The sequence below is a fragment of the Aricia agestis genome, chromosome 22 (genome assembly GCF_905147365.1).
Source record: "Aricia agestis chromosome 22, ilAriAges1.1, whole genome shotgun sequence".
Lineage (NCBI taxonomy): Eukaryota > Metazoa > Arthropoda > Insecta > Lepidoptera > Lycaenidae > Aricia > Aricia agestis.
The window spans coordinates 6,111,378-6,136,237 of NC_056427.1; the positions used below are offsets into that span (position 1 = coordinate 6,111,378).

At 38.6% G+C, this 24,860-nt stretch overlaps 2 protein-coding genes across 2 annotated transcripts; one reads left to right on the top strand and one right to left on the bottom strand.

Moving 5' to 3' along the window:
* Positions 1-1,664: 1,664 nt before the first annotated feature.
* On the bottom strand, positions 1,665-16,237 carry LOC121738031 (RNA polymerase-associated protein Rtf1). Its single transcript, XM_042129843.1, has 20 exons — positions 16,099-16,237; positions 15,126-15,237; positions 14,791-14,988; positions 14,446-14,509; positions 13,237-13,356; positions 12,703-12,815; positions 12,478-12,507; positions 11,317-11,409; positions 10,743-10,921; positions 10,334-10,445; positions 9,948-10,083; positions 9,057-9,162; positions 7,723-7,854; positions 7,272-7,400; positions 6,739-6,851; positions 6,090-6,258; positions 5,206-5,304; positions 3,560-3,658; positions 2,936-3,038; positions 1,665-1,804 (listed from the first exon to the last, which is right to left on the bottom strand). The coding sequence occupies exons 1-20, from the start codon at positions 16,165-16,167 to the stop codon at positions 1,698-1,700; spliced, it is 2,283 nt and encodes a 760-aa protein (XP_041985777.1). The 5' UTR covers positions 16,168-16,237; the 3' UTR covers positions 1,665-1,697.
* A 905-nt stretch (positions 16,238-17,142) lies between these two features.
* LOC121738148 (transcription factor MafK) lies at positions 17,143-24,629 on the top strand. The gene is made up of 5 exons (XM_042130034.1): positions 17,143-17,452; positions 19,550-19,668; positions 22,474-22,576; positions 23,194-23,387; positions 24,462-24,629. Exons 1-4 carry the CDS (start codon positions 17,408-17,410, stop codon positions 23,338-23,340), a joined length of 414 nt encoding a protein of 137 aa, XP_041985968.1. The 5' UTR covers positions 17,143-17,407; the 3' UTR covers positions 23,341-23,387; positions 24,462-24,629.
* Positions 24,630-24,860: the final 231 nt, after the last annotated feature.

Genomic DNA, 24,860 nt, shown 5'->3' on the forward strand with positions numbered 1-24,860 from the left:
GATTGTAACATATAAATGATGAATATCACAAATATAATATGATTTGTAAGCTAAAATGTTTTCAGCTTAATTTATGTGTCTCGGTATATTGCTTTAAACATAATCTTATATCTTTAAACAAGCAATTCTTGTATATATATAATATATATGTATATAATTGGAATCTCGGAATCGGCTCCAACGATTTTCATGAAATTTAGTATATAGGGGGTTTCGGGGGCGATAAATCGATCTAGCTAGGAATCATTTTTAGAAAATGTCATTTTATTCGTGTTTTATCGAATACCGAGCAAAGCTCGGTCAAATAGCTAGTATTGCTTTAAACATTCTTAAAAGACATCAATCCCAGAGTAAAGATTTGTAGCATAGTTAAAAGACTGTTGTGCCTTCAGATTGTGTAAACTTGGAGGCAAATTTATAATGTTGGAATACTTGGAATCACGATTTTAATGCATAGCTAAGTTACCTGGGACCCATGCTTCGGCACGAATGGGCCAGCTCGACCGGAAAAATACCACGGGCTCACAAAAAACCGGCGTGAAACAGCGCTTGCGCTGTGTTTCGCCGAGTGAGTGAGTTTACCGGAGGCCCAAATCTCAATCCCCTACCCTATTCCCTTCCTTACCCTCCCCTATTCCCTCTTAAAAGGCCGGCAACGCACCTGCAGCTCTTCTGATGTTGCGAAAGTCCATGGGCGACGGAAGCTGCTTTCCATCAGGTGACCCGTTTGCTCGTTTGCCCCCTTATTTCATTAAAAAAAACCCTTTCAAATTGATAGCAATACCACTTTTGGACGCCAAAACTGGGACAGCTTTAGACAAAAGCAATTATTCATAGATCAGAGTAACAAAATGCCGAGACACGTTACCAAAATAGTAAATACATAAGCATATTACATAATACGCAGCTAGAACACTTCACTCCGTTCACACTTCATTTACACTTCACTTATTTTCAAATTGCTGAATTCTGTCCGTGGCGGTCATTGACCCTCTGTCAAAAAACTTGTCATATCCTTTCATCTGTCACAAGCTGTCAAACCATTTTCAATTTCCAATTACTCTCATTAAACTGAATATAATATTATCTAAAGAAATTACCATGAAAGCTATATATATTTTTTACATAATTAGAATTTTTAATACATAAGCTATTAATGGCGCAAATACACATAGTTTTATATTTGAAACAAAATACTAAATCGGTGGTCAAAGTAGATTGAATAGTTTAAGAGTAAGACATTTTGAGCGCTTGACAGACAAGCTAATATTTTATCGTTGTCTATACAAACCATGATTGACAATGAACTGACAGATGTTTTAGTCTAAGGGCGATATCGTATTTTGCATACACAATGTGAACACAGTATGAATTATACAATTAAAACTCATAAATAGTTGGAGATTATCATTCTAAGAGTTACCAAGAGTTTTTTCCGATGAATCTATAATAGTCTGTGTCTTTAATCTTTTTTTAATAGTCAACAGAATACACACATTTTTCACATAGCTCCTTTTTTTTCACGCAGAGAAATGCATTAACGCATTCGACGCAGGACATAGCTCCTAGACTAAAAATAGTTAAGAGAATACATTGTGAGCATTTTCACATAGCTCCTAGACTGAAAAGGCCAATGACCGCTAGTGCCACATTAAATTATTTCGACTATAGTCACTTCACTTCACTTCCAGTAACACTCATATGAGTCCGTGGCGTTTTTTGTACTCTTCTAAATTGAGTGACCGTTTGGGGCCAGTCTCTTTCACTTTCACGTTGAGTTGCTTCGGCTGACTGGACACCGCTTCTGTGAGGAAAATTTATGTATTAGATGTGCGTTGAATGAGTGAACATGGGAACCATACATTTATGTAAGTTTTAATCTGGATGTTAAAAACGCAAAACACAAGGGAGACATATATTTATGTGAGTATTAGGTAGATGTTGAACGAGCAAAACATAAGAAATAATAAATAATATCTATGGATGAATCACATCACGTCAGTCTGGCCCCGTGCTAAGTACCTGACAACGGAAGGTTACAGGTACCAGACAACGGAAATATACTTAATACTTTTTATACTATACATATATTTAAGATTTTTATTATATAATACACATATTTAATACACATCCATGACCCAGGAACTTTGAAAACTTTTTGTTCCGTCGGCGGGATTCGAACCCGCGACCCCCGGCTTGAGCTGCCGACAGCCCACCCACTGAGCCACAGAGGTCGTCAATAGATAAGCTCATAAGAGAACTCATCGTCAAAATAATTTTGTACTTGTCCAATTAGGCTAAAATCTACCTTCACTCAGACACTTGTTGTACTTAAATAAACAATTTTCAAGACAAAGAAAGATTCATGACTTCCGTGGCCCAATGGTTGGTTGGCTTCGGCTTGCTACACTGTCGCTCTGCTGTTTCTCTGCTGTCGCTCCACTGTCGCATTGCTGTCACATTGCTGTCGCTCTGCTGCCGATACACAACATACTCACTGGGTATAGGCAACGCATGCACGCATCGATGTCGCACAGCGACTATAGGCTGGTGTTGATTGTGGACTTCGGCTCATTTACCGCGCTGTCGCTCCACAGTCGCCCTGCTGTCGTTCTGCTGCCGACACACGACATACTCACTGGGTATAGGCAGGTCGATGTCGATGTTGATGTCGAAGTCGTGCAGCGAGTACAGGCTGGTGTTGTCTGTGGACTTCGGCTCGCTCGCCGCGCTGTCGCTTTGCTGTCGCCCTGCTGTCGCTCTGCTGCCGACACACAACATACTCACTGGGTATAGGCAGGTCGATGTCGATGTTGATGTCGAAGTCGTGCAGCGAGTACAGGCTGGTGTTGTCTGTGGACTTCGGCTCGCTCGCCGCGCTGTCGCTCCACTGTCGCCCTGCTGTCGTTCTGCTGCTGACACACAACATACTCACTGGGTATAGGCAGGTCGATGTCGATGTTGATGTCGAAGTCGTGCAGCGAGTACAGGCTGGTGTTGTCTGTGGACTTCGGCTCGCTCGCCGCGCTGTCGCTTTGCTGTCGAAACATAAAAATATACAGCAACTGCAGAACATAACTACAATTTTTTAAAGCTAAGGGCTGCTTATGAAACTTTGATGAACATGAATTTCATTGTCTAAGGTAACTGTAATTTCGACACTCAACTTTTTAAGTCTATTTAATTAAAATCGGCCAAGTGCGAGTTGGTCGTTGGACTCGCGCACAATGGGTTCCGTACCATTATAGAGCAAAAATTTGTGTTTTTTGTATGGGAGTCCCCCAAAGAAGGGACTTGAATAATTTAGTTAAGTAATTTTAAATTTTAATCTATATATATAAAAATGGATTTTCAATTGTGTTAGTAACGCTAAAACTCGAAAACGGCTGAACGGATTGGGCTAATTTTAGTCTTTAATTATTCGTATAAGTCCAGGGAAGGTTTTGAAGTGACACAAAGTTCACCGGGACAGCTAGTTTTATAATATAAAAGTTATGTTCTAATTTTCTAATTTCAGTTTGGCGGTTTATCATGAAGGGATAACAGACAGAATACTCACGATCAATCGCTGCATCTCCTCTCTCTCTTTATCCGCTTTCTCTTCTTCTTCTTTCTTCTTCTGTTCCTCTGCGGCTGCTTCTTCATTCTTTTGTAATTCCTAGAAGAGATTCATTAATTAACTTAACTTTATGTTAAGAGGGCGACTAACCCAAAAAATCAAACATCGTCCTTCTCTCTTCACCCTCACGCCCGGACGTAGGACGACGCGGAATCATCGCCAAGTTAGTTTTACAACATTTTAAAAATCGGCCTGGTCAGTGTCTCAATGATAGGATTTTATACAATGTGTTAAAATATTAACTTAGTTTAATGCACGGTTATGGCAATATATGAAAAATTCGTGAAATTAGATGCACTTTTGTGATTTTTTTCTATCGAGAAAATTTTAAGGTAGGTATCGTGTTTTCGCTCAGAACAAATTCTTGGAAATATAATGTAGTATCTATGTTTAGAAAATAAAACAATTCGGACCTTATTTTCAAGTAAGTATAAAAATGAATTATAAAATAGACAATGGGGATTGCCCATTTTTTTTAATTTCGCTCATTACAAAAACATTTCGAGGAATAAGGTCAGTGATCGTTTTTCTGTACATAAACGAAAAAAATACCCATTAGTTACTTATATTTTTGAACAAATATGTTTAACCTTTGTTTGACCTTCAATGGCGTTAAATAAGCAATAAATTCGACCAACATTACGTTTCGAACTTTTGGTAAGCTTGTAGGGATCATGTATGTGTGAATGTGCGAGTGTCAGCAGTTTTGTGTCTGGGAGGCGATGTATGCGAGAGACGACGGGCAGTCACTGCGTGAGGCCTCGTCAGAATGTACGAGTGTTAGTTTCGGGTCAATAAAAGGCCAAGTGTAATATCAGTTATTTGTTTCATTGATGCAACCCGGGGACTTAGTAATGTGGGACTAGAGAGACTCTTACAAGCTTCTCGTATCAGCTTTCACATAATCAGAACTTGCATTTGACGAACCAGCCATTATAAATAAGATTGAAAGGAAATTTAAAACATACTGCAGAGATCAATTAGCCGCCGATGATGACGACAGAGCGAAACTTTAAAAATTTATTGAGAAAAAACTAGCCAATGAAATTCAAAATTATTTAATTTATATTCTTAATATACTCTATTTTAACGAAAAAAATATAAAAAGTACATGTGATTTTTTTTGGACAATGCCCATTTTGGGTTAGTCGCTCCCTTAATACACATTTCCTCATAAAGGTGATCGCACATTTGTCCGCACCGTACGCGGCGCGGCGCGTACGGTGTGTACAAATGTGCGATCACCTTAAAAAGGAAACTTACTTAATTCTCAGACATTCTCATTATATTCAAATAACATTAATTTGTTTTTTTCACAAGTTTTCGCCGTAATGTGGTAAAATGTGGGAGAATGTTTTAGCTGGCCCGTTAGTGCCGAGGCATCCCCTGTGGGCACGTCCCCTGGTGGGACTTGTAACTAGTAAGAATATAGGACAGGTATACGTATAGCCGATCCATAGGTGCCGAGGCATACCTGCGAGCGCGTCCCCTGGTGGGACTTGAAGTTAAATCACTACCCTTACATCACTGTAACTAGTAAGAATATAGGACAGTCATATAGCCGACCCATCAGTGCCAAGCCATACCTGAGAGCGCGTCCCCTGATGGGACTTGAAGTTCATGACGGGCTTCGTGTGTCGGCGGGTGAACGGATCGTCTATCTTCTTGCCTTTCATGGCTTTCACCTGAAGAAAAGAAAAAAAAAATTATAAAAAAAGAAAAGTTCGAAAGAAACTTCATTTCGTCTTTACGAAATGAAGTTTCTTTCGAACATTTCTCATAAAATTGAGTTGTTGTTGAGCAGTTGTTGTTGAGTTGTTGTTGAGTTGTTGTTGAGTTGTTGTTGAGCTGTTGTTGAGTTGTTGTTGAGCTGTCGTTGAGTTGTTTAGCTTCTTAATTTAATTACTCATTAGTTGTTGAGCTTCTTAACCCGTTGATTGTGGTAAAACGAGACACAATAGAATTTGTCTCGGTCACCGGTGACCGTATGGGGCTTGATGAATTAGTGTCATTACTCAGTCATTACGATTGAGTAATGACATTAAGAAGCTCAACAACAACTCAATAACAACAGGTCAACAACAACTCAATTTCATACGGGCTACAAACACGTCAAAATATTTTATTGGTATGAGCGTCAGGAGTTTTCCCACACAAAACTTTTAAAAAAGTTACTTTTTCAGCGCTGCTTTTTTCAGTCTGTATAGGGAACCCATACATACCCTAAAGTATTCTTACATCCTGTATATTCATCGCTGAGAGCCTCTAAGCCAGTAGTATTAAAAATTTTATTTATACGGGCCACAAACAGGTTTTAGTCTTGGTGTCGCGGGCCACAAATGAAATTATTTAGAGTTAAAAAACAACTTAGTTTATTATTAATATCTTTACGCGGGCCACTGATATGATCCCGGCGGGCCGCAGGTTGAGTTTAGCTGCTTTAAATCTGGCTAGTAGCTACGGCACTAACCTCCTCCATAATCGCCTTCTCAGCGGTCTCCACGTTCAACTTCCGGTTCCGGTTGTTAATGTACGATATGCTCTGGATAGATGAAGTCCGAGTCTTGTCCAGCTGACTCGCTCGGTCCTCCAACTCTTGGATCTTGCTGTTGAGATCCATCACTAGTTCCTCGTCACCCCTGAAAGTTAGAATACAAATTAAATATGTTATAAAGATATCATATTGTGTAACCAATCGGTTTTGTAAGGTGTAATAAAATTAAGAGATAATAATTTTAAAGTGTACATGTCCCTTGTGTATAAATCGGTGTGAAATAATCGGCCAAGTGCGAGTCGGACTCGCGTACGAAGGGTTCCGTACCGTTATAGAGGAAAAATAGGCCGAAAAATGTGTTTTATGCTACGAATAATAAAAACTAAGGAAACTTAACTTCCATACTTCATCCGAAACGAAACACTAACACTCAAAACGAAATAAAGCCGTTGACATTGTCACTTCTATATTTAAACAAAATTCTTGCATGCATTAGGGGTCTCTTTTTGCATAAAGTATGCATGTATTCGGTACAAATTTTGTAGCTCGCGGAACAAAATTTTTGTCAGTTACTCTTCCTTAGTTTTTACTTTTTATTATTCGTAGTACTAGAGTCTAGACTTACCTCAACTGTGCTACGTCTCTCTCTTTCATGAGTTGTGTTTTCTTCATGGCGTAGTTGGTGGGATGTGATCTAAATCTCTCCTTTTCCGCTACTATCTTCTCTACGTCTTCTTCCTGTAATGTTTGATAAGTTTTAAGAAGAGTTTTTTTTAATAAAATAAGGGGGCAAACGAGCAAACGGGTCACCTGATGGAAAGCAACTTCCGTCGCCCATGGACACTCGCAGCATCAGAAGAGCTGCAGGTGTGTTGCCGGCCTTTTAAGAGGGAAAAGGGTAATAGGGGAGGGTAGGGATGGGAAGGGAATAGGAGAGGGTAGGGAAGGGTAGGGGATTGGGCCTCCGGTAAACTCACTCACTCGGCGAAACACAGCGCAAGCGCTGTTTCACGCCGGTTTTCTGTGAGAACGTGGTATTTCTCCGGTCGAGCCGGCCCATTCGCGCCGAAGCATGGCTCTCCCACGTATCAGTTTACTTAACAGTCTTAGTAAGGAACTTCCTTCCAATAAATAATTTCCATTCTATTCTGCACTTACCTTAAACTCATACAACAAAGCCTCTTTGACTTCATTGTTCTTGGATCGCACGAAGTCCATGGTGGGCGGTTTCTTGTTCGCGTCCTTTATCGCTTTGTACCATTTCTGAAACTCGCTTTCTGTGAACTCCTGAAAAAAAATTCTTTTATTCTATAAATGCAAAGGTGCGTTTTCGATTATTTTAATAAACCAAAAATTTAGAATCTTTATAATTTCAGAACTTACGTATGCAATATGTTATCCATACTAATATTATAAACGCGTAAGTGTCTCTCTGTGACTTCTTCACGCCCAAACCGCTAAACCGATTTTGCTGAAATTTGGTATGGAGATACTTTAGGGTCCCAGGCAAGGAAGAATAAACGAATTTTGGCGCAACGGAGTTGCGGGCGTCATTTAGTAACTTATATGTCCATGTGCATTATTTAACAGTCTTTCAATCTCAAATTACCTGATTGCTAACAAACTCCAATCTGAACACTCGATCTTGCGCGCCGTGCCGCAGTTTCAGTCCGCGGTTGGTGCGCGTGTTACCCAGATTATAGACTTTGGCGGTCTCGTACACGTCGATTATTTCCGCTACCTGAAATTACAGTTAATAATGTAGTAAAAATCGTTAAATAACGCACAAGAAGTCTTAGCCTGCCCCTAGACGATCAATTGTATTGTGGAATATCACGCATCAATTTTATTGAAAAGTTTATTTGACAATAAGATTGTAGGCGCGCGAAGTTCAATATCAACCCTAGGCGGTAATATATATTACGCAATACGTGATATTGCGCAATAAAATTGCTCGTCTAGGGGCCCGCTTATAAAAATTCTGTGAAGATCGAGTGTTAGACAATGGTTACACAGTCAATTCTGCCATCAGTTCAGTTTCGCCAGATTGAAGGATCAGATTGATGAGAAACTGAACGTGTAACCTGAGTCTAAGAGACGAATAATAAAATAAAAATAAATAAAATAAAAATTGTTTTATTTCTGAATAAATTTGAATCAAATATTTTCAGAACGTTGAACTACATGTTGCCTACCACCGGTTCGGGAACTAACCCGGCGAGAAGAACCGGCGTAAGAAACTCGCACGGGGCCACTTTTTAGTAAAAAAGTGGAAAATTTGTCTTAAAAAAAAAAATTACAATGTAAATAACTTAATCAATACAATATGAAGTCAGATATAATAAATGTAGAAGCAGCCTTGCAAGCAGCCATCCTACTCCCAAGATGTGCTATCGTTTAGGAAATTGTTGACCGTATAGTAGGCTTTGGCACACAAACATTCTTTAATTACTTTTTTAAATTTATTAATTGATAGATTTTGAACGTTTTCCGGGATTTTATTTTAAAGGCGTATACATTGACCTTTAAAAGATTTACTTATTTTGCTAAGTCTGATCACTGGTATTTCCAGCTTGTGCCTATTTCTAGTGTTTCTACCGTGACTATCACTTTTAGTTTTAAATTTAATTAAATTCTTTCTAACATACAATACATTATCCAAGATGTATTGAGAAGCAACAGTTAGAATACCAATTTCTTTAAACTTTGCTCTCAAAGATTCAAAAGCTGACATTTTATAAATTGAAATGATTAAAATAATTACTTAACTGTCATTAAATGAAGAGTTTAACAGAAGGTTAACGACCGCTACCGCCTCGAATCGCCGCGCCGTAGTCAACAAACACTTACCCCTTAACTGTCATTAAAGGAAGATTTTGACAGAAGGTCAACGACCGCTACCGCCACGAATCGCCGCGTATACTATAGTCAACAAACACTTACCCTATACACAGGATTGCCATTATTATTCCCAATGCCGATGCGGACGAAGCAGCCTTTCACCACGCGAGCGAAGAACGGCAGATGCACTAGCTTCTCCAGTTTGAACCTGTAGTAATAAATCATAATTTTACTTTCAACGAGATGATCTTATCTGATATTTGTGTTATACTATCCCCGCGTTCCATTGACGTTAAAAACGATCACAACATGAGTGTTTTGATCGTTTTTAACGTCAAGTCAACGAACGCAACGCCAACATTGTAATTTTTGTTCAGTTGCAGTGTCTGTCAGATTATTGTAACATGTGCGACGAGAACATTTTATTGGGTGGAATATGTGCAGCTTATTTGGTCATAAGAAATGCCAGAAAAAAAGAACAAAGCGAAAGTTTTGGTTACGGTCAGAGCGCATGCGTCGCGGGCATGCCTCACGTGCGCTGTTGACTGTGCTATAACGCATGCCCTTGATGAACAAAAAAAAAGGCACAGTGTGGACCATAAAGTTAATAATGGAATAGAGCAACAATCTCGAGCTGTCAAACAAAACCAAAATTGGTTTTCATCTGTGTGAAAAATATGTGTACGTATACACTTACACAAGCATGATCGAACATGATTTCTATAAGATTAAATTGTCAACGTGCGGCACGTGCCGACTGGACGTCAAAAAAAGAGTGCTGCTGTCACGTATGACACGTCTCTTTTTACCACGCAGTGTTACTGATAGTGACATCTCTCTTGCTCAGGCCTTTGTTTCTCTATTCCGCTAGGTATATTAACTTTATGGTGTGGACATAGCTAATGACATCATCCGACCAAATGACGCTGATCCGTCAACTGTCTATGAACCAATTTCTTCAATGGTACATGTCCTGCATCTAATCATCATCACCTGCTCAGCCGTATCTTGTTCATCTGGTCGGCGGTGTCGGCGTATTTCACCTCCACCTCTCTCTCTCTCTCCCTCTCTCTTCTCTCCCGCGGCTCCTCCGTGTCTGATGACGATGAGCTGGTTGAGCTGCGACGACCTGGATGAGAGAATTATTTTAAAATAAAAAAAATACGCGCGACACTCGGGGACTGCCGCGGTAAAGCTATTGCATAGCTTTTATCAACTTATGCAATTATAATTCGCATACGTCTAGTCGCACGCACAAATACCGTGCCTAAGTCTGGCAACGCCGCAGCATATTGGAAGGGTGTTAGGCATATTTTCGTTACGGAATTTCTTGATTCAGTCGCTTAATTGTAGGACAAATTTTATTACTTGTAACATACCTGTACTCTTATTATCATCAGAGTCCGAGCCGGAGTCATCGGAGTAGATGTCTGAGGCTTTCAACTTCACACTCTGTTTACTCGTCCCCCCTATTATGTCTTCCTCTCCATCCTGTGAATGAAAGAATGAATGAGTGAATGAATTAAATATTATGTTTACGTTTAATACACTCTTCTATTCTACTGCATCTTCTGCTGGTTCTCGACTCGGACTGCCCTGGCGTCGCGCTGAGCTCGCAGCGCCGCCACTGCGCACACACTCGGGCACTATAGTTTCATTATCATCATCATACTTACATCATCATCCTCCTTCTGTTTCTGCTGGTTCTCGACTCGGACTGCCCTGGCGTCGCGCTGAGCTCGCAGCGCCTCCACTGCGCACACTATAGAGTCTCATCATCATACTTACATCATCATCCCCCTTCTGTTTCTGCTGCATCTTCTGCTGGTTCTCGACTCGCACTGCCCTGGCGTCTCGCTGAGCTCGTAAAGCCGCCATAGCTGTCAGTCTGCGGTCGTCCACGTTACGTTTACGTTCGGTCTTCGCTCCGAACAACGGGGAGGCTGAACGCTCGACTTCGGCGTCTTCTGTGAATAAAAGAAATACATTGATTACTGTGAAACAGACAAGTAGATATGAAATGCCAGAGATTGAATTTCTGTCTACCTGGCGACCAGACTAGAATAAAACTAGTTTTTAAGTAGGAATTAAAGTGAGGAGCTGGCGAACAAAACCGGACAAGTCCACCAGAGTGCAAAAGTATACATTTTTTCGAATCGCCTTCTCTTAACTCACTGCGTCAATCCCTGTTAATTATTATTTCAATCAAAACCGGTTAAAAAGGCTTTAAAAAGTAAATTTTCAAACAAAACCGGATTAGTTCAGTAGTAGTAATAGTAGTTGATACTAGTTTTTTAACCACTGTGTAATTTTTTTCTCACGTACTAAGCCGGTTCTGTTCCTCAAGTATGAAACGACATACCTGTCTTATTTGAATCGTCGTTAATTTCACCGGGACTAGGGGGTGTTTTTTCTTTCTCTTTTTCTGGTTCCTTAGGTTCTTCTGATGGTTTCTCTGTAATATTTAAAATGGCTTAGTAACTGGATTCTTTACATAATTATTATTTAAAAAATAGAAATGCATACTAGCCAAGGTCTTTGTTGAAGTTCTCAGAACTCAGGTTGAGTTGTCTCTTTCTTTAATTCGTAGATCGACAATGATGACATAATTGTTTAACTAAGTGTCTAACGGCCGTTCCCAATATTTGATCTATCTCTGGTTTTGCCCTACTACAGATAGGAATAGCTCAGATTAGACATTAGAGACATATATTTTATGTCAAATGTGAGCTATTCCTATCTCTAGTAGGGCAAAACCAGAGATAGATCAAATATTGGGAACGGCCGTAAGCCATAAAGTTAATATACCTAGCGGAATAGAGCAACACTCTCGATCTGTCAAACGAAACCAAATTTGGTTTCATCTGTGTGTAAAAATATGTGTATGTATACACTTACACAAGCATGATTGAACATGATTTCTATGAGATTAAATTGTCAACGTGCGGCACGTGCCGACTGGACGTCGAAAAAAGAGTGCTGCTGGCCTGTATCACACGTCTCTTTTTACCACGCAGTGTTACTGATAGTGACATCTCTCTTGCTCAGGCCTTTGTTTCTCTATTCCGCTAGGTATATTAACTTTATGGTCTAAGCACACTGGGCCGAAAAAACGCGGCCGAAGTTGGGCATGATTACGCCTACAATGTATTTTAAATTACCGATGACACACCATGCCGAAATTACGTCGCGTTATATTGTATGAGTAGCGCATTGCTGGCGTAATCATGCCGAACTTCAGCCGCGTATTTTCGGCCTAGTGCAGTGTGTTTAGACACTTAAGGTTGTGTTTAAAAAAAATAAGAAAATATGCTAGCCGCGTTAGTAAAATTGCTCGCAACTTTTTAACAGCTCGCAACTTTTTTAACAGCTAAATTGAATTGGTTTCGAGAGTGGGCTCCAGATTTTAATCAGTGGCGGCTTATCCCTTATCCTCATTATTTTTTCCCAGAAGCGTACTGTCCCATGTCAGAGGCATACTATACTTTCCAGCTATTCTCCCCCTTTTCAGTGGCGTACTCACCAGTAGGTGGGGGCTTCTGTCTCATCATCTCAAGTTTACCCCCACTCAGGGGCATACTAACACTTCACTCAGTGGCATACTCACCTGCAGGCGGGGGCTTCTTTCTCGTGATCTTTTGCTGCCGTCGTCGCCGGCGCGCCTCCCCCTTTCTCAGTAGCGTACTAACACTCCTTTCAGGGGCATACTAACACCTCCCAGTGACGTACTCACCCGCAGGCGGGGGCTTCTGCTGCCGTCGTCGCCGGCGCGCCTCCCGCCGCCGCGACAGCTCCCCGGGCGAAGCCCCGCGCTCCGCGGCCGAGCGGCGCGCGAGACGCAGCTTGCGTTCTATCTCCCATCTGAGGAAGACATTATAAATAAACTAGAAATTGCACGCGGCTTCACCCACATAAAAACTATTACGTAAATTGTAACTGTTCCACCACTTCCTGATAAGTGCCGGATAGGCTATCCACCACTTAACTTGATAGATAGAAAAAATAAAAAACCCTCAACTGAATACCATCTATCCTGCAGATTGGACTTTATTCTATGGATGAGTAACTATCGCTTTAAGGCCCTAGTGCCTTAGTAGGGCATAGTCTATACATAACATAATATTATGTGCCAATTCTCGTCAAAATCGGTCCAGTTATTTTGTAGCCTACTCTAACTTGGCAGAAAACCTTTGTATTTTTCGACATTCTTGCAATAAATTATTATGAAAAAATAAATAAACTTTTTTCTTTTTATAATAAGTAATGTCTAGATGAAACTCACCTAGTCTTCATCAAATCTCTCCTCTCTATCCTCTTGAATATCTCCTGTTCTCTCTCCTTCTCCGACATGGCGGCAAGCCTCGCACGATCTTCCTCATCACCCATGAGATTTTCATCGTAACTGAAATATTACAAGTTAATAGTTTTTTATAACCATTGGATGATCAAGAGACTTTTAACGACACTAGTTTATAAGTTAGGAGGGAAAGGATGAACATTCATAACCACATACAATATACATAATCCTCCCCTTTGGTACAAATTGGCTAAGTTGTGGTTTATTTTGACATACTTATTGATGCTAAAGCAATTTTGACTGCCACATTCAATGAGTTTCTAAAATACTAGAGTAGCAATGTCTTACAAAAGATTCTCAGAAATGCGTAACCACTTTTTTGTTCAAAAGACAATGTCAAGTCATATATTCGTTATGTCATTATGTATGTGAGATATGCCTGCAGGCATCTTCGAAGTGGCAACGCGTTGCTACCGTAAACTTCCAATCTAGTTACGTTAGTAACATAGAATATCATTGGCCACATTCAGAGAGAATATTAAAAATTGGTAAATTCAATGGAAACTATTCCAGGTGGCTTGATTTCCGGGACACTTATGTATCTTTAATTCATGATAACGATGTCAACAAATTTCATTATCTCATTTCATATTTGGAGGGTGAAGCGGCCAGAGTCCTATCTAATCTTGAGGTTTCCAATGCACACTATCCGGAAGCTTGGGACCTGCAGCTATGCCAATGTTATGATAATAAACACTATCTGACTATACTGCCCCATATGTCAAACTCTGCATTAAATTTAAGTTTAATATCTCTAGAGTGCGGCAGTAAAATTTTAATGGCAAAAAATGGTAACTTATTAATGCTATATGAACTGTAGGTATAGGTTGCGCACAAGTTTAAGATCACTTGAGAAATCGTTGAGGAAGCAATAGGCGCACATTTACAATATATCCAAATAACTTACAATATCTACCAATAACATGTCACCATCTAAACGCGATGTACCAATACCGCCCCGTCTGATCACTGATCTACCAATAGCGTGTGAGCACCCGCCCCACTCACTCCTCGCCTCGCCAAAGAGGCCTAAAACTCCAACACAGCACCTGCCCCTGTTTGCCAAGCGATCTTAAAGTGGTTTGTGGCTTATATACTTAAATGTACATAATATGTAATGTATTTGTCTCTTACCCATCATCAAACTCTTCCTCAGAGTCTATAGAATCATTGTCCGAAGAATGTGATGATACTTCACCTGAAATAAACAAGAATTATGAGACCACATAAGGTAAATTATTATGAATTCCTAAGGGCCTATCTACAACTTATCTGACATAATGTACTCTATACTTCATCAGTCAGATAAGTTGTGGATAGCCTATCCGGCACTTATCAGGTAGTGATGAACCAGGACCTAAATCTGTAAAATTTAAGACAAGATACTTTTTATCCTGGAAAAATATATCATGATTCCCATGTGATAAATTAATTTTGGCACAACAGAATGGAACATCACCTAGTACAGAAAATAATTACCTTCTTCGGGTTCGCTGTAAACATCTTTCTTTCCTTCTGCAGGTTTAGAAGCCTCTTTCTTCTCCGGCTTTTTCTTTTCTTCTGTGTCTTTGTCGGATGAGTTCTTCCTATTAGTTTTAGCCGGTTCTTTCTTCTTGGATGTGTCACTGTCTGAATCACTGTTTGAGTCTGATGATGAGGAGGATGATGATGATTTACCTGAAATTTAAGTAATGATTACGCCTTATGGCATAGTGCAGGGATGGCGCCCCCTGTCCCTACCTGGGTACGCCCATGGCTTCCACATAACAATGTACTAATTAGTTTACAGGAAACATCTAGTAAAAAAAACTTACTTTGCTTCTTATCGTCATCATCCCAGTCCGATTCACTACCAGATTTGCTTTTGGACTTCTGTTGTGGGGACTCATCGGGTTTCTTCTTCTTTTTGGCCAAATTTAAAAATTGCTAAAACAATAATGTTGGTTTGTATTGGTCTATTTTAGTACATAAAATTTCATGAGACTGAATGTCAATATAAAAGTTTTATCAGATGTATAACTAACAAAATAATATTTTCAGAAACAGATTTTTATGCTAACATTTTTGTTCTATCTTTTGCAAACATTTTTGTTCCTAGATACATAAGTGCCAGATAATTTATTTATCCATGGTTTGATTCCTTTGCTTTATAAATAGAATGATAAATAATAAAAAAAGTATTCAGGTTTTACCTCAGGTAACAAAAAAGTAAAAAATAAAGACTGCATTGCATCACTAGCAAAAAAACTTTGAAATGAGGTTATGCCTTTTTGCTTGTTAATCTTATTTTTACAGGTGTCTATTGATTTTTGTCGATTTTAGGGCATAACAGTTAATAGTCTGCACAATTTATATACGATTTACCCATAGTTATGTAGCAAAACACGAAACATAAGACAGCATTGGCAAAAACTGAGCTTAGAGCTCAGTTTTGCATAGAGCAAGAAAATTTAAGACTCGGGATGTGTGAAATCGAAAATTCTAGAATGAAAGTACTAGAGAGAATACTATAATAAGTTTGTATTTTCTATAATATGAGTCATGACTATGCTATTCTTCAAATGTTCGAAAGTACGTCGAGATTTCATCGTGTCAGCAAAACATACGTTAAAATGCGTTTTTATTGCGTTTCAATGCTAAAAGAAGGTGCCTAGTGGATACAGCAAGTAATTATATCCCTGAAACATTGATCTTGGCCTATATACGCATTAAAAATATAAATGGAATGTCGTCGAGAAAACCAAGCTCAGGAATATAACCTCAGATTTTCGTCAATTTTGTACTTACAGAGTCCAAATCTGAGCAATCGCTGCTGGAGTCGGAGTCAATCAGGGGTTTATTCTTCCTTTTAGCCATGTTCAACTAGAAATAAAATACGTTACGAAAAATATTTTCACGTAACGTATCGCTTGCTGAGCGTACAACCACAAACTAGTGTTGGACTGCTCACTGCTGTTGCTAACTGCTTACAAAGTTCGATTGAAATCGATTCTGAAGTGAATCGATTTCTTTATTTTATTTAAAAGTTAAAACTTAAAAGTAAGTTTGTCTTGAAGATGACAACTAAATTACAATACAACACAATAGTAAATCAACTCACAATTATTTAATATTGAACTTTTTTGATTAAGAAACTGTAGTTACTTTACATTACTAAAAATAATATTTTAAATCCTGCGACGAGAGTACATCAAATTCGGCTGTGTCAGAGGACTCAGGACTTAGGAATCAGGTGTAGTTCCCAAATATTTTGTAGACATTCGCTAGGCACTTTTCCACGAAAATGTTCGTGGATTTTTCATATACTTAATCAAACCAAAACAGACAGATAAACAACGAAGTCTTAGTAAATTAGGTTCCCGTTTTTACCCTTTTGGTACAGAACCCTAAAAATGATTAGAAAAAGGATAGTTTACTCGCCAACTCAAAACTCACAAAGTCACAACAACAACAATACTCGAAAGTTTAAAAACTGTCGAAGCACGTCTTGTAAGTTGTAGCTTCAATTTTTAACTTTCGAGTATTGTTTTTTAAACTCATTTTAATCGAGTCAGTCACAAAAAGAAAATGAAAGCTACCAACACCTCACTAGTGAATGTTGCAAGTATAAATAATATTTATTTCAATCACTTGACACTTTACTAAGATATAAATCAAGTAGAAATCGTAGTGATTAAATTGATTTAAAACAAAATTAGTAGTTGCTTGCATAATATAATTAAAACAAGAAAGTACGTTATTACTGCTTGTTTTTTTAAACATTTTCCTAGAATGTTGCTACATAATAATCGTCGAAGAAGAAGATTGATTTAATTTGACATTGACAGCTATGTTGTCTTTATTCTTGTTTTCACTTTCAGTTTTCGCATCTCAATTTCCAAACAAATAAATCTAGCAATTTCTACGCAATTTGTGTATTTTGGTGTTAAATCAGATAATACGAATAACTGATAAGAAAATACGTAACGCGCGCCGAGTCTACCAACCATAACCTATCTTCTTACCTATCGTTACTACAAGATAGTAGTTTGTACTGTTTTGTGTTAATCACAGCAAGTAACGGGATTTTTATTATTTCGTGTCCACAAAACTTATTATGCCTCATGATTTAAAAGGACTGGGTGTAAGGAAAGCGATAATGGTAAGAATTTACACTTCAATGAGTCATCATTCGTAATAAAAGATCCATCATATTTTTTTTATCAAAGCCCTGTTATTACTAACCATTAACGATAATCAAGAACATAAAATAGTCAGATTAATGACTTGTTGTTGATAATTGATATGTACAATATTTATAATTGTATACTCTGTTTCAATTCATTTACGGCCATTCCCAATATTTGATCTATCTCTGGTTTTGCCCTACTAGAGATAGGAATAGCTCACAATTGACATAAAATATATGTCTCTAATGTCTAATATGAGCTATTCCTATCTCTAGTAGGGCAAAACCAGAGATAAATCTAATATTGGGAACGGCCGTTAGAATGTCTTCGACAATAACAATTTTTGAACATGTAAACAAAAATGTATGACATACATACTTGACCAAATTATATCAGTATTGTAATTCCGTATTGCGCGGTAAATGGTAATACATGATGATGATGATGATGATAGCCTCCTATTCTGCCTTCAAGCTATATGATGTCTCGAAGGTCAGTTTGCCTCTCGGCATAGGCCTCCTCCAGCCTTTTCCACTCAGTTCTGTCTAGTGCTACTCTTCTCCAGTGGTGTCCAGCTGTTGACCAGATGGGGAGATGCTAGATCATCTCCCCATCTGGTTTGTTGGCCACCTCTACTCCGTTTACCATCTCTCGGGTACCAGTGAGTGATGGCTGTGCTCCATTTATTTTGTTTGTCTCTTAGCATGTGTCTGGCCCATCTCCACTTTCTTTGGTCTATTTAAGTAAGTATGTCTATTACTTTTGTTTTTTCTCTTATTGTAGTGTTTCTCATCCTGTCTTGTCTCTTTATACCTAGCATGCTTCTCTCCATGGATCTCTGGCATCGTTTCAACTTTTCTCTGTGTTGTTTTGTGAGGACCCAGGTTTCACAGCCATATGTTATAACGGGTAGGAGTTAGGACACAGGGGTTGAATGCTTTCTTTTTTACAGTTAAACTCATGTCAGATTTAAATATTTCTTTGAGCAAAATGGTAATACATAGCGATCTATAAATTGGTAGCATTTTAATCCATACCATGCATTATTAGCCGCATACTGACCAAGCCTCGCGCGGCAGTTGCTCGGTTGGTCAGGACGTGCCTAGCCCGAGGGAAACGCATGCGTTGCCTCGCCATAGCGTGCCGCGGCCCGAACCAAGCATTGTCGGTTTTTGTTGATGCTCAAAGGCGCCTCGGTACGTTTGCCGCGCTCACTAGGCACGTCCTGACTGACCGAGCGACTGCCTCGCGAGGCTGCTCGCTTGGTCAGTACGCGGCTATTTAAGATAAAATAATTATTACAATACTTATTTACATTAACGTAGATTGAAACAGAGTACACTTGAATCAGGCATTACTAGTACATTTAATAGAATCAGACGTTACTTTGCAGATATACATAGCTTAAAATTTTGGATCTTTATTTTCCGTACCCAAAGGGTAAAAACGAGACCCTATTGTCTAGAGACTTCGATGTCTGTCTGTCCGTCTGTCTGTCTCCATGCTGTAACTCAATAACGGTAATAGCTGGAGAGATGAAATTTTCACAGATTATGTATTCCTGTTGCTGCTATAACAGCAAATACTAAAAACAAAAGAAATTAAATGTTTAAAGGGGGCTTCCATGCAACAAACATAATTTTTTTGCCATTTTTTGCTCGATATAAATGATGGCAATAGATACCTGAAATATTCACAATTTATTTACACTTTAATAATAAATAATAAAATTTAAATAAAATAAATATTTAAGGGTTTATTGTATAGGATACAAAAAACACATTTTTTTCCTATTTTTGTTCTATAATGGTATGAAACCCTTCGTGCGGGAGTCCAACTCGCACTTTGCCGATTATTAAGAGTACAACTTACTAATAAGCTTAATTCATCAAGCCCCATACGGTTACGATGACCGAGATACAATAGAAATTCTATTGTGTCCTTGTGTCGTTTTTCCACAATCAACGGGTTAGACTTGACATACTTTTGCATTTATAATATTAGTAAGGATTTTAAAAAAAGTTAACAAAATAAGAACAAAACCTCATTCGGTTATTTCTCAATTTCAGGCTCCCCTATCGCCTACACCGTGTGCGGAGATCAGTGACGATGAGCTGGTCTCTATCTCTGTGCGCGACCTCAACAGACAGCTCAAGATGAGAGGACTCACTCGAGATCAGATTGTGAGGTGGGTTATACTCATAAAGTTAATATACCTAGCGGAATAGAGTAACAATCTTGAGCGGTCAAACGAAACCGAAACTGATTTACGCCTGTGTGTAAAAAGTTTATGTACTCGTATACATTTACAAAAGCATCTTTCTAAGAGATTAAATTGTCAACATGCCGATAAGTGCCAATGGACATTAAAAAATAGTTCTGCTGTCATGTATCACACATCTCTTTTTACCACGCAGTGTTACTGATAGTGACATCTCGCTTGCTCAGGCCTTTGTTTCTCTATTCCACTTTGTATATTAACTTTATGGTTTTACTGCAGTTACCTGCATGTCTAAAATAGTATAATATAGTCTTTACTATGCAGAATACAATTTTTAAATAATTTAAAAAGTATTAGCTTTATTAAGAAGACTCCATTACACACATACAGCCGAAGCTTTTAGGGTTTGTTTTTTAGGGTTAATTAGGGTTGCCAGACGTCCCGTATTTTAGGCATAGTTTAATCTATCCCGGCGGGACTCACTCTGTCCCGTATTTGAACCGTACTTTGTTTTTCATTATAAAATCGATTCAAATATTCACACATGCAAAGTTCGTAAATCGTACTGTTTATGACCGTTTTTAATTACGATTATAATTGTATTGATTTTTACAAATAATATGTTAAAACGAATAAAAATATGTTAAAACTGACTCGATCCTCGGAAAAATATAAAAAAAATGGCACTAAATAATTTTGTTTTTCATTTGTCCCGAAACTGAAATCCTGTATTTTTGCCCGTTTAACCATTTGTCCCTTATAGGCTGAAAAAAAATCTGGCAACCCTAGTAGTATATTTAAGAGGATTCCACACCGCCGTTTTCCCATACAAACGCTGTCCCCTGTTTCCTCCCTCGGTAATGCCGGTAGAGTTATGATTTTTTCCTGAATATCTATGGCCACTATTAGCATGTCCCTATGTTTCCTTTTTTTTCATAATTTAATTATTAAAAAAGTTAAGAACGTCCAAAAACCCAAAAAAATGGCCAGATTTTCCTCTGTGTTCAAACACCCAGAAAACAAAACTGGCTAGAATATACAAAAAAAATAAAACATAGGAACACAGCTCAAGCCTTGCTTTAATTCTTAATGAAAAAATTATTTAAATCGGTTAAGTTTTGGAGAAGGAATCAGCGGACAACGAATCGAAGTTTTTCTGTTCTTTTATTAGAACTTTTGTCGTGTTGTCTCTATCGCGCTCTGCGGTGGGAGACTTGAGATTGGTGAGACAGCAATACATTTTCAAATACCTATTTTCAATTTCTCTCGCCCCTGGTGTATCCTCTTAAAGTGTACAAATGTTGCCTGTGGATCAGCATGTCCTTGTAGCATAAAATAATGGTTATGTTGTTTCCAATATGCCAAACAAAAAAGACAGACCCTGTATAGTTATTTTGCTATATTATGTTTAAGTATGCAGTTGTCCATCAGACATTTTAGGAAGTAGAGAAAGACACAGCAAATATTAGAATGAAATTTTTTGGCAAACAGACTCAAAATCACAAAAAATGTGTCAATCCATTCTTCCCTACTAATATTATAAATGCGAAAGTGTGTCTGTCTGTCTGTCCGTCCGTCTGTCTGTCTGTTACCTCTTCACGCCCAAACCGCTGAACCGATTTTGCTGAAATTTGGTATGAAGATACTTTGAGTCCCGGGAAAGGACATAGGATACTTTTTGTCCCGGAAAAATGTACGGTTACGGTGTAATGCGCGATAAACGAGTTTTGGCACAATGGAGTTGCGGGCGTCATCTAGTAGCAATATATTAAAAAAAAAATGCACACTCATTCACTTTCTACAACTCAATGACAAGTGAAATTCCTAGCTTGATAGCCAATAGGTCAATGATTAAATTGCTTACAACCTTATTTATTAAATTGTACTTGTTGGCTCTCAGGCAACAGAGGCTTTGGCTTACTTGCCTTAGTTACTAAAGCTGAGGGCCTAGACAAGCGGCAAGCTATTATCGTAAACGCCAACGCCACAAAATGTATGGGATTTGACATTATGTCAAATCGCGTACAATTTGTTGCCGTTTACGATAATCGCTTGCCACTTGTCTACTAGGGCTGATCGCAACATTTGTCAGCGTGGTACGCGTCGAACGCACCGCATAGTACACGAAATGCGGCAAGTGCGGTGCGGACCAATGTGCGAGGTTTCACAAATTTCATACAAGGTGCGGCATGTTCGGCGCATGCGCCGAACATGCCGCACCGTTATACGTGGGTACGTTATACGTGGGTACGTTATACGTGGGTTATACGTTATACGTGGGAGAGCCATGCTTCGGTACGAATGGGCCGGCTCGACCGGAGAAATACCACGTTCTTACAGAAAACCGGCGTGAAACAGCGCTTGCGCTGTGTTTCGCCGAGTGAGTGAGTTTACCGGAGGCCCAATCCCCTACCCTATTCCCTTCCCTACCCTTCCCTATTCCCTTCCCTTCATGCGCGCTTTTTAAATGTGCGATCACCTTACAATTTACATAGACTACTATAGTCTATGTTCTTCCATTTCCACTCCAATTATTATTATTATTATTAAAGAAAAAGAATTAACAACAAAATAAGAATATACTTACTTGAATAATAATCATTAAAATTATAATTTTGTTATTGTTTTGCAAACGCCCGAACAAGGCATAAGTTACTATGTATCTGGCGTGAGTGCCTCATGGTAGTGTCATAGGTCCCAAATTCCACCATATTATGTACACTCCAGACTTTCACACAATTAATATATTAACATAAATACAATATATTTCAGAATGAAACAACGTCGACGTACGCTCAAGAACCGAGGGTACGCAGCATCGTGTCGCATCAAGCGGATTGAGCAGAAGGATGAGCTGGAGACGGAGAAGAGCCAGGTAAATTATAACTAGGTGTCACAAAATGAAGTGATTGTGGTGGTACCCACAATTCGCCTAAATTCCTGCATCGCCCTATCGAAGTTTTCTGAGCGCGTCGGTATATATGGCATAGTATAAGGAGGGGAAGTAAGTTATCTTCATACAAAGGCACCGCGCGCGGCTTGTATGTGTGCGTCATAGTATCAATGCGTCGCCACGTACGGCACACAACTAAATCTCGGCGGTACTAGCCTTATAAAACTGGCCGAGATTTTGTTGTGTGCCGTACGTGGCGACGCATTGATAATATGGCGCAATAATACTATAGGGTGTGTATGAGTCTCATGTATAGGGTTCACTGTAAAAGTGGCAGCGCTAAAAGAGCAATTTTTTTGTGATTTGTATGGATTCTCGCCCCAGCATCAGAAATTTACCCATACACAAGTAAAAAAAGTTACTTTTTCAGTCCTGCCACTTTCACGGTAGACTCTGTAGAGGAGACTCATCCCTAAATTATTATCACTTTGTTTTGTTGCAGCCTGTAGATCTCTCTTTGCTATGAAGGTTAAACACAAATTTTGAAGATGTAATAAATAGATTTATCTTAATAAATAAAATACAAATATTATTTCCAGGAATGGCACGACATGGAAGCGATGCAAGAGGAGAATACTCGCATCCGGGAGGAGATCGAGGCTCTCCGCAGCAAGTATGATGCCCTCAAACGGTTTGCCATCATGAAGAGCATACCGTTGCCCGCTGAGCTGGAGATGCTGCCGTAGTTGGTGAATGTTGCTATATATTGCTGTATGTTGCTAGGATAGAGAGAGTTTTGTACACACTATATATATATATATATATATATATATATATATATATATATATATATATATATATATATATATATATATATATATATATATAAAACTCAAATGTGACTGACTGACTGATTGACATAGTGATCTATCAATGTACAGCCCAAACCACTGGGCGGATCGGCTGAAATTTGGCATGCAGGTAGATGTTATGACGTAGGCATCCGCTAAGAAAAGATTTTGATAAATTCGAACCCCAAGGGGTTCAAATAGGGGATGAAAGTTTGTATATAATAATACTTCTTAACGCGAGCGAAGCCGCGGGCAAAAGCTCGTTATGGTATACATTTACAGTAGCTATACCCAACCTGCGGCCCGCCGGGACTTTTGCAATGGCCCGCGTGTAGTTAAACCATTTTTAATTCCACCGCCACCGGCAAAATCGTGCAAAATGGTTGTGAGAGTCGTGTAAATTTTGCAACTTTTGTATCGCTTATTTTCAAGAAAGTTATTTTAACCCTAGAAAATTTAGTTAGCCCGAGACGCCAAAACCAAGACGTGTTTGTGGCCAAAAAAGGTTGAGGATCACTAATTTATAAAATACACTGTACACACACTGTCAGTTGAGCTGGAGATATTGCCATAGTAATAGGCTACTTGACCTATATTCAATTTCATTGAACAAATGCATATTTCTAGTAGAACTTGGCCTAGGAAATCGTATTTCACCCTTATCATCAAATAAAAGCTTATGATTGATAAATAAAGTCGATTTGAAAATATGATTTTATGAAAATAGGATTTGTACTGACGAAAACGCTTTTGCGGTACTTCCGATTTGGATGTGACGCCATCATACTCGTCATTTAATATCTTTTATTTATCGCGTTCGTTATATGTAAGTTTATTTGTATATAAATAATAAGAATAAGCCTACAAAGATTTGTAAAATATATTTTCTTGAATAATTCAAATAAAACATCAGTTTTATAAGTATATTATCTCCATTTATTGTAGAAGGGAAATTAAATGGCCAAAACTTTTCTCCAAAAGTTTTCAACAAGGTGTATGTTGCTGTATGTTGCTAGTATAGAAAGAGTTTTGTACACACTATTATATGAACCAATACAGTACACAGATAGAAAAACATATAAATCATACTACTACTGAGCTGGAAATGTTGCCGTAGTTGGTGAAGTTGATATGTTGCTAGGATATATACATATACAAGGTGTAACAAAACTATAGTTTGTGCGTTTTATGATGATATGCGTGGCACATTATAATTGACAATAGTGGGGAAGTTACCTAACAAAAATTAATCGATAGTCTAAAAATATCGAATCACTTCGTAAAGGAATTGCAATCCAAATTATTCGACATTTCAGTGGTGCCGGCGATTTAAGATGGCCGCCCTCTTTTATCGATTTGATTTCGATTCAACAGAGTCAATCTCTATTGACATAAGTTCCGTTTCATGCATCTGA